The 10900-nt window shown below is 39.3% G+C and overlaps 1 protein-coding gene across 1 annotated transcript in view; it reads right to left on the bottom strand.

The window, feature by feature from the left end:
- ARID1B (AT-rich interactive domain-containing protein 1B) overlaps positions 1-10900 on the bottom strand; it is a 45344-nt gene that overhangs the window by 18001 nt on the left and 16443 nt on the right. Inside the window, exons 3-4 of the mRNA XM_051216878.1 lie at positions 7494-7806; positions 6574-7107 (exon numbers count right to left, since the gene is read on the bottom strand). Coding sequence (XP_051065508.1) covers positions 6574-7107; positions 7494-7806 — 847 coding nt within the window. The remainder of the gene's footprint in view (positions 1-6573; positions 7108-7493; positions 7807-10900) is intronic.

Raw genomic sequence — 10900 nt, 5'->3', positions numbered from 1 at the left:
GTTGAAAATTGTATGTTACCACCGAATACGAGAACTGAAGCAGTTTTTCTGAAACCACGTGCACCATTCAAACTGGCTGCCTTCAACGTTCGCACATTTATACAGGTCGGACAACAGATAGGGCTGGCTATGTCTTTGAAAAGTCTTAATATTGATGTTTGTTGTCTATCCGAGACCCGTATTCAAGACTCTGGCGAAGTACTACAAATTCGATCTCCATCTGTCGCTTCGAAAAGCTTGTTTTACGTGCGCTTATCCGGGGACCCTGTGGCATCTTCGTCTGGTCTTGCTGGCGTTGGTGTCGCACTAAGCGCTAGAGCTGAGGCAGCACTAGTCGATTGGATCCCCATTAACAGTCGGTTATGTGCTGTTAGATTAGAAAGTTCCATCAAAGTGAGAAGAAATCGGCGTGAGAAACGATGTCTTTTCGTCATCTCCGCCTATGCCCCGACAGATTGCAGCCCGGATGCAATCAAGGATGAGTTTTACCACCAGTTATCTGTTCTTCTCCAGAAAGTGCGTTCAACAGATATTGTAGTACTAGCCGGAGACTTGAATGCTCAGGTCGGGCGTCTAGGCACAGAAGAGAGTCGTTTAGGTGACCGATGGGGACTCGTTTGACCATAAACGAAGGATGTTACGTAATGAAATTGGGCAAAGCTTGCGTAAGGACCGAGACGCCTGGTGGTCGAAGCGTACTAATGAGCTGGAAGCAGCAGCTGCATCTGGTAACTACCGGAAGCTCTTCCAGCTCATCCGAGCCACTGGCAGCAAGAAGTCTGGTGTGAGTGAAACAATCTGCGAGGATGATGGGATGCCAATCACTAACATCCATCGACGTCTTGGACGATGGGCAGAATTTTTCGAAGGACAGTTCAACTGGCCTGCTGCTCCGGCAACATCGGTCAGACTGTCCTGCCCTCCATGGCTGATGACGACTGATCCACCAAACGAGGAGGAAATCCGCAAGGAACTCCAACTCTTGAAGCGTTACAAATCACCTGGCCCAGATGACTTACCTCCGGCTCTTTTTAAAGATGGTGGTGACTTTTTGACCAAGGAATTGACGACGTTGTTTACAAAGGTTTGGGAACTAGAGAGTGTGCCAACGTCATGGAATGAGTCGATAGTTGTCCCTATCTTTAAAAAGGGTTCACGTCGTTCCTGTAACAACTATCGGGGGATAAGTATACTTCCGATTGCGTCCAAGCTATTGGCTTCCGTCATACTTCGTAGGTTGTTCAAAACCCGAGAAAGATTGACTCGCGAGGAGCAGGCTGGGTTTCGTTCTGGTCGAGGATGTATTGATCATATCTTCACCCTCCCCCAAATGTTAGAACACCGCCATACTTATCAAAGGCCAACAATCGTAGTGTTTCTTGACATCAGGGCTGCCTTCGATTCGTTGGACAGGGCTGTTCTGTGGGATTGTATATTGAAGAAGGGTGTGCCTGAGAAGTTTATTAACATCCTAAAAGCCCTATATACAAACACCTCAGGCAGAGTGAGGGCATACAAACACCTTTCTCCATTGCTCTAATTAAGCAGTGGGGTTAGGCAGGGTTGCCCAATCTCACCATTCCTCTTCAACTTTGCCATCGATGACATTCTAAAAACAGCTCTGATGGATGTAAGTAATGGTGGTGTAGATCTGTTGCCTGAAGAAAGACTTCTCCACCTTGAGTATGCGGACGATATTGTCTTACTGAGCGATAATGCCCAAGGCATGCAATCCGCACTTAATCAGTTGGCAATCAGTGTCCGTAGGTATGGTATGTGCTTTGCACCTTCGAAGTGCAAAGTACTTCTACAAGACTGGCAGGATTCCAATCCTGTACTCACCCTGGATAGTGAGCAGATAGAAATAATCGAGAAGTTCGTGTATCTGGGTAGCTGCATAAGTGCTGGTGGGGGTGTGAGTGATGAGATCAATGCACGAATAGTGAAAGCCAGAGTGGATTATGCCAAACTGGGTCATCATTGGTACCTTCGTGATGTTAGTCTGGCTGTAAAAGGTCGGATATACAATAACGTCAGTGAGAGCAATTCTGCTCTATGCTTGTGAAACCTGGTCTCTCCGAGTTGAGGACGTTAAACGACTCTCTGTGTTCGATCATCGCTGTCTCCGAAGGATCGCTGACATTCGGTCGCAACACCATGTCAGTAATGCAGAGGTTCGGCATCGTGTGTTCGGGCACAGAAATGATAATTCAATTGGTGTCACCATCTTGAAATACCGACTTCGGTGGCTTGGACATGTTCTACGAATGTCATCCCAGAGAATTCCACGTCGTGCATTATTTGCCGACTCTGGGACTGGTTGGAAGAAGCGGAGAGGTGGTCAGTGCATGACATGGTGTCGTGGCATGAAAGAAAGCTGCAAAGGACTGGCTTCTGTCGGTCCTTCACGACTCCCTGGTTGGGGTCCGAGAGATGGTGCTACACAGTGGCTAGAGACGTTATCAGATATGGCTCAGAATAGAAGCCAGTGGCGATCCTGCTGTAACTTCCTTTTACTTTCTTCATAAAAAGTGGTTGTGTCTCCCTTACCTGAAAGATTTCTTCTGATTGTACCTCGTTACTACCACACTACCTTACACCAATCTCTTCGTTATTGTTCTCTTTTTCTTTTGCGCTCCTTAGTTTTTTTTTTCTATTTCTCTTCGCATTCTCATTGTTTTGTGTGGCGCATATATATTGGCGCTCTCTTGCACCAATATTTATGTGTTCAAATAAATAAATAAATAATAAACGAATGGGACAACAATTCACTAAGCGACACGGCGCATTGTCCAATGAGTTCAGTGTGGGACAAATGGTAATAACAAGAGATTTCCATGGAGTAAAGCCAACCTGGAATATTGGTACTATAACCCACAGAAAAGGAAAGGCCATTTATGGAGTAAGAGTCGGAGAAAAGATATGGGTGCGACATGCAAACCAACTACAGCCCACCAGACAAGCATGGGAGACTTGAAATGACTTAAAGCCGTATATATCAGTAAATATATTAACCGTATTGGGTAATGAGCCTAAAAAGAACTCGAGTAACAAGAGAAAATGTGCAACACCTTCAAGGTGATCGCAGAGTATCCGACGGAAAGCTAATTGAATAAGAATAAATCCTTGTGATGTTTATTATTCCTAATGCTTCAAAAAGGGGAGGTGTTGTATCCGAAAATAAATAAATTATGAGTAACTTCTGGGCACTATTTATAGATTGTTATTACATATATTTATATTTCCTAAATCATAAGCTCTTAATTGACCTATTGGCTATTATTGTACGATTTACCATTCTTAAGTTATTACCATTCTATTAGTTACAGTCTCTCACACTCACAGACACTTTTAGCTTGGTCTTGTATAATTATTTTTTATTTTGTGTTGTGATGAGATCTGGTCTGTTTGTATATAAACCAAGTATGTCTGCGATAGACTAGGCTCACATTGCTTTCTGAACTGGACGGGGGCGATAAGGAGAAGTAAGAATACAGAGCGGACAAAAGGCTGCTAGTGCTGTTTTGACGTGTCGTTGGTTTAGGGCAAGAACAAGGTCATATAAGTCGGTTTTCGGATTGGCGATTTTGCCACGTGATAATTAACAGGGCAAAAGTCATGACACCAACCACCTCAGTCGTTGACAACGCACAGCCTTGACAACGATTTTCCACATTTACCTAGTACCTGATGTCTAACCTCAACATTACTCAGTCGGCCGCCTCACAAAAGGTGAGAAATTCTGTAAAGACACCTATGATAAGGTAACAAATAGTTAGAAAACGATTTTTAAGGAGCTGTGGAGAGCAGCCCAACACCAGGACAGAGTAGTCTAGTTTAGTAGTTCCAGCTTTCTATTTTTATTTAACAAAGATCGATACTCGCAATACAAGATTGCTTTCACTGATGTTTTAACATAGGAAATGGTATCGATGTTGATGAACTAGTAAAAAACACTATGACCCCCTAATGTACTTCCCGGGGAATATTTCTCTCAGATTCGATTTACATCAATATATTACGAATTACTTAGAAAGAAAGTGGCAAATAAACATTACTAAAAAGATAACAAACTACTAAAGAATACATAGACATGGTAGTAATTATTCGCCTAAACGTTACTTGCTACTTCATGTAAACTTTTGGAAACGACGTCCAGTTACTTTATCATAGCTGAAAACCTAAATGATCCAAGATTATTTTGAAATCAGTGGTACGTTGTATTGCATTGAAATCCTTTGACTTAATTTAAATTTTAGCTAAGATTATTAATAATTTATGAACAGAAGAAAGAAATATATGACTCCTGATGCAATCGTTGGAAATCTATGCGCATTTCAGCACTAAATTAGGTACAATCTCATCAATAATAACAATATGCCCATATTCTATCATCAAGCCTTATTCTACTTGGTTATAATCTAATATTTTTTTATTAAAACCTAGACAAGTTTGCTGACTTCTTTAAATTATGTTATTATGACTCATTTATTAAATGACGCCGCATATATTTTTGACAAATCAAACTTGACGTACTGCAACAATGGCCAAGAAATACGAACATACATGATCGTTGCTGCTACCTTGACGTGGCGGTCGAGCATGCTTATCATGATGAACCAATCGAGCTAAAGTGATTGGGACAATTGTTCCAATAGAAGAAAATCCAAGGTCCGAGGGTGAGATCGCACTGTTCACTGTACAGAGGTCTGATGGCAGTAAAGCGCTTCCCATAGAAAACCAGTATAACAAAGATGCCACCTTCCCTCAAGGAAGGGTAGGGTTAGAAAACATCAAAACTAAAAATGCACACCACGCCCGATAATGACTTATTCTGAACAATTTCACTTAACATCTTCAACCGTTGATTGCGGTTAATGCGCAGGCCCCTATTTGATAGTTCCAGTCAGCTACAACGTATACATCGGTCCAAGTTGCCACACCTCATTAGCACAACAAGATGAACATCAAATTCATAAAAGTAGCTACTTCAATGGTAGTAAGGTATAAAAGAAAGATTGTGTATAAGGATATAGTGCAGGAAGAAAGGTACAAAGCAATTTTAATCTCACGGCTTAGGGGAAAACAGAGAGTGTATACACCGACGCCATTGTGACCGATTCTGAGCCATGTCACCAAGTCTCCAACCATTGGATACGATAGTCACGCGGACTCCAACTAAGTGGTCTGCATCTACCAACATGGCTCAGATCATAAGTTAGTGACTTCAAGGACTGATGCCACGTTTTGGTTTGGCCGCCCCTAACTTTCTTCCAATCGTCTCCAACATCAGTCAGCATTGCGCGTCGTGGTAATCGGTGTTCAGGCATACGCAACACTTGGCCCAACCATCTCAGTCGATGAAGATTCACAACCTCATCAACTGATTTACGCATCATTCCTTAATACCCTGCGTCTAATCTCACTATTACCTACCCGGTGATCCCAACAGATGCGAGCAATATTTCCAAAACATCTGTGATCAAGTACTAGTAACTTACAAGTATCTTCTACTCCTAATGGCCACGTTTCGCAGCCGTAAAGTAAGACAGAACGAACTGTCGTACAGTATACTCGTCCCTTAATTGATAGAAAGATATCTGGTCTTCGCCACAGGTGACGTAAGTTGGCAAAAGCCAAACGAGCTTTATGAATCCGTGCTGAGATTTCGTCATACACCAACCCATTAGGGTTGATCAGACTTCCAAGATATGTGAAATTGTCGACGCATTCGACTACTTCACTCCCTATCCTTAGTTCAGATGTTGATGCAGGTCAGTCCTGGAGCAGCAACTTGCATTTAGAGGGAGAGAAATGCAACCCAAACATCCTGGAATTGTTGCTCAATGCTACCAAAAGACTGCATTTTATCCGCATCTTCACCAAATAGGACTATATCATCTGCGTATCCTAAGTCGATAAGCGGACCTCCTGGTAGACCAATTCCTGAAGGTTATTCCAGCAGTATGTCTACAATGAAATTAAACAGGAATGGTGATAGTGAACAGCCTTTCTGGACACCAATTGAGGTTGTAAAATAAGATGACAGTTAGCCATAAGCTCTGACTAGACTAGTAGTGTTCGAGTAAAGAGCCTTCACAAGATTTACATACTCCAGCTAGAGTCGAGGGGCCTACTTCAATGTTCCATTCAGGTACCTCTAGAAGAACTCTTCTACAGTGACTGCAACGGGGAAGTGAAAACCGCCCTCATACATCTAACAGCACTCAAGATCGCTGACTGAATAGGAGCATAACTTGAATCGAAAATGCTCAATTCCAGTTCCGTATGTTTATTTTTTCGTCCAATGGTTTCAAAACAGATATTAAGTTCTTTTCACTCTACCAAATAAATTAGTTTTATTTATGAGAAAAAACAAATTGGGAATGCAACTTGATAACTACATATACAAGTTTGTGTAACAACGCTGAGAGCTAACAACTTGGAAGAGTCACGAGTACTCTTAGTTATTAAACAGTTTATAATCAAGTGTTGGAATTATTAGGCTAAAATATATAATCATTAGTCAAGAAAGTAATATACATTATCAATAAAATCTCAATGTCAGCTCACCAAATTGATGATGAAACATGCCGCCAGGATGTGGTGGTTGTGGTGATTGATAAGAGATTTCTTGATCCCAAGGTGGATGAGAACCATGAGCTTGACTCGATGAAGCACCATACCCGCTACCTGTGGACGAAACTGGTATTGGATATGGTGGGACCTGTGTGAATGTTGATTGAGAAGATCCATTATTGTCACAAACTGATGATTGGTTAGATGATAAAGATGACTGTGGCAATGTTGGCGGTGGAGGCATTGAACTGGTAGGTCCACTAGAAGATTGTGGCTGAAATTGTGCTCTATTAGGCATACAGTTAGATGGATGCATTGATGGAGAGCGTAAAGGATAAGCAGTTGGAGAAAAACCAGGTGAACGACCACTAGTTGAGTAAGGACTATTGGGAAGAGGAGCTTGGGGATGAGGATATGACGGATAAGTCATTCGTGGAATGCCACCGCCCAATTCCTGGTTTACTATTCCGTATGGGCGAGGTGATGGTACTGTGGCTTGATTGATTTGGTGTGATCCTTTAGACTGCCCTGCAATTAAAGTAAATATTATGATACAGGGGATACCATGTAAGCCTATGAAAATCAAACTGAATAGTTAGTAAGCAAAACTGTAAGTATGTGCAACTAAAATAGCATAAGAAATGATTGGATGGTGGAAAAAGTTGCTACTCTTTAGATAAAATTATTCAGTCAGTCACAACGTAGAACTTCGTATGTACGTACGTACATCAGTTCGAGTTGCCACACCACATTAGTACAGAGATAGATAAAATTATTAGTAAAAAGAAAAAAAAGAACCACTTAAATTAAAAAACTAAGAAATATAATATTCTTTTCGATCATCACTGACGAGATCATAGTGGAAAAGAACACTCCATACAAGTACAAAAAGATGCTTAAATAGTTATACTTACCAGGACTTGGGCATGTAGCCGGTTGAACCTGAATATTTCCCATTTGTGATGAAACCATAGGGGAAGATGACGGTACAGAAGATTGTACAAAGGATGGATAACTTTGCGTGGGAGATGTTTCTCTTGATACTGCAGATATCGGACTGACAGATATGTTTGCAATGGAACTGGAAGGTGTAGACACTTGAGGTTGTTGTGTTCCATCAATAATTGAATTTGGCACAGGTATCTCAACAGACGATATGGTGTTTTGACTATCAAGTTGATCTTTAGCACATGATGTTACACTTTTAGGAGTCGATGATATTCCAGACTATAAAAAAAGAATTTACGGTAAGTAGAACTATGCTGTATGCATTAACTCAAGCGGATAGGAATTTCAATGTAAAGGCGATAATTGAACCCATATTAAAAGAATAAACCACTTCTAGAGTAAGCTATAAAATAGCATAATTGTCTGACTTCTTCAGACAAAAAGCATTTGTGCTTCAAAAGTGAGTTGCAACCATATGTAATTCAACAGTTATGAATTTTTGACAGTACTACTGCTTTTCGAATAACCACGGGTCATTAAAAACTTCCCCTGGAGTCATTCTACGAATACTACCGATCACAAGCCTGGATAAACGAGGAGGGTTGGGCATGGGTCATCAACCCGATCGTGTAAAAGAGAACCCTAATAAAAAACGCTAACGAGAAGTCATTTTAACCATTTAAACTCTCCCCTGGGAATCGAAAGGTCTTTCTTAGAAGAGTTATGACACCTCATGGTGAAAGTCAACATTCCTCGGAAATCATGAGGCCTACTCCACTCCTGATAACCAGAGCGATAATTGATGTAGATACATGGAATGTCCGGACGGCGTGGGAGACCGGAAGGACAATTTAAATAGCTACAGAACTCAAAGTGAAAGGGAAAAAGTTAAACCAAAGGACACGTTGCGACGGGTATCGAAGGATTAATATTGGTCATAAAGTCGATAACCAGATGTTTGCACAAAAGAATTAATATTTCAGAAAATATAAACAATTGTATTTATTATTTGTCAATATTGTTATTTGACATTTATGGAATAACGGTGACATCAATAGAAAACAATGTATTCTATAGACATGATATACTTAGTCATAATAAACACACAATATTTTGGCGTCAATACTCTTTTCCCACTGCAAAAACACTTAGGAGCATGGGTGTTTACACTTTCAAAAATATGTTTTTATGTATGACCGGATTGGCTATTGACCTAAGACAAACTAATAGACAAAACAGAAGAACCGCACAGAGTTAATAATTGAAATAATGACTTGATTGCTTCCTCATAATTACTATAATTAGGACTAGACTTTAAAGAATAATTTAATAATTAGAGTTGCTACATTGATAAACATAACAGAAGACGAAAATTCAGAAGATACTGGTACATCGTAACACGATCTATCTAATGGTGATTATGATTTAGACAAAACTTTACACGACCACAGTGTGTAATTATATGAGTTGATTTCAAGTACAATAACATTATCATTTCAGAATGTTTGTGGAGAACAACCTATGATAAATTTATCAAGTAGGAATGATTAAGGAGATGATGGATGAAATCTTTTGTAAATACACTTGTTTATCTCAAGAGCTATAAAGCTGATCTACCGTACATCAACTCCCAAATGAAAAAATATAATACACATTAATTATACATTTAAGGTAACTACCTTGTTTCATGGTAAACTAATTATTTATATTTACTGCTTCAGTATCTCGGATACAATTAATTCATTACCTATGGCCGTATTAATGTTTTCCAATCTTAATATCTTACATCTTTGAGCAGTAAAATATTTTAAGATATTTGCAATAAGGTGTGGAATTTACTACATTTACTAGGGTTGCCATGATTTCATAAACATGTTACATTAAAATAAACAATGTATTATGAAATCATATTCTATCATAGTGTTTAATCGTTACGTCCTCATAGTAATGGATTTATGATTTCATAAGAATGTTAAGCGATGTAAACTAGAATCAATCATAATGGACCAGATACATTCACGCTTTACCTTTGTATACTTAGTTCTTGAGTTGTAAATTTATTTTATACTTCTTATTCCATGACTTGATATGTTCATATCGAAATATAAAATCGATGCGTAGTGTTTCCTGCTACCACTGAATACTACTTTTGGATTTACCTGAATAATCCTACCTTACTGCGTTAATGCGGCGTGACAGTTCAAACTAATGCAAATATGTCCCAAGTTCTACATTATGTATGCTATTATTTGTGTAGTCAATTCACTTAAAATCCGATACAACTGGGTAACAAATATAGAATGCGCCACACAATAAAATTTATGACTGCCTGGTAGAAAGTAACCAATTCCGCCCTGATTAATAAGCTATTATTACAAGCTGAAAATTATGACCAGTAAGTTTAAATGGGAAGGTATTGTGATAAATTATGTTTGGATTTAAATAGGCAAAAAGCTCTAGATTTAGAGAAATCAGTGCTGATCAAAATTAGTCGAAAAATTGGGACTCGGATCAATCGACACAAGTACAAAGCATTAATACTAAGATACCCAGTTAACAAACTACTTTTTATGAGGAAGTGCACTAACTGAACAAAATCTTCAGTATGGGGTTGTGGAGATTATTAAGTTTTTGACTGAGATCATGAACAAGATTTCTTCTAGATCAAACCAAAACAATTAAACTGAACATTGAAGAAAACTATCCAGCCCAACACTTTACAACAACTAATAATGCTTATATTTATGTTCATGATGACAGCTAAACTCTTCTTATGACCGATAATATTAACGAAGTGGTACTTAGACCAAACGATACCCAAAACATAACTTGGAATCTCACATTCAAGACTTTCTACATCTGCTGTAACAACTACAACTGCGGTAGAAAACTTGAAAACAGAAAAGTCAAGGACCCTATCCACGATATACTACCACACCGTATGTACACACACGTGCGTAAAGATGAAACAATTTCAATGCTTTAAAGGTAAGGCATGTTTGCTAAGAAATAATAACAATAACAATAAGAGGTCAGTTGTTGTTGTCGTTACCATCAATAGTAGCACCAGCCAATCAGAAAGCCAAACTCAAGGTCACCGAGTGGGTGACAAAGGCTAGAGGACGAGAAAGAGAGAGAGATAAACAGACAGGCAACAAGCAGATAGAGAGAAATCTATTTTAGGTTTAAGCTTTGCTTATTGATCGATCAGAAACAAACCACTATATGTTCATCACGATGATGCGCCAAGCCATTTTTATAAAATGGATATTGGATGGTGAATAATAATGATAATGAATTTGATCCTGCGAAGTAGAATAAACTTCAGTAAAAACAGTGACCTACGTGCACCAGTGATTGCAGTACTAATTTA

This window comes from Schistosoma haematobium, chromosome 6 (assembly GCF_000699445.3).
Source record: "Schistosoma haematobium chromosome 6, whole genome shotgun sequence".
Classification (NCBI taxonomy): Eukaryota; Metazoa; Platyhelminthes; class Trematoda; order Strigeidida; family Schistosomatidae; genus Schistosoma; species Schistosoma haematobium.
The sequence above is the reverse complement of the archived record's forward strand: the minus strand, read 5'-3'. Positions and strand labels throughout refer to the sequence as shown.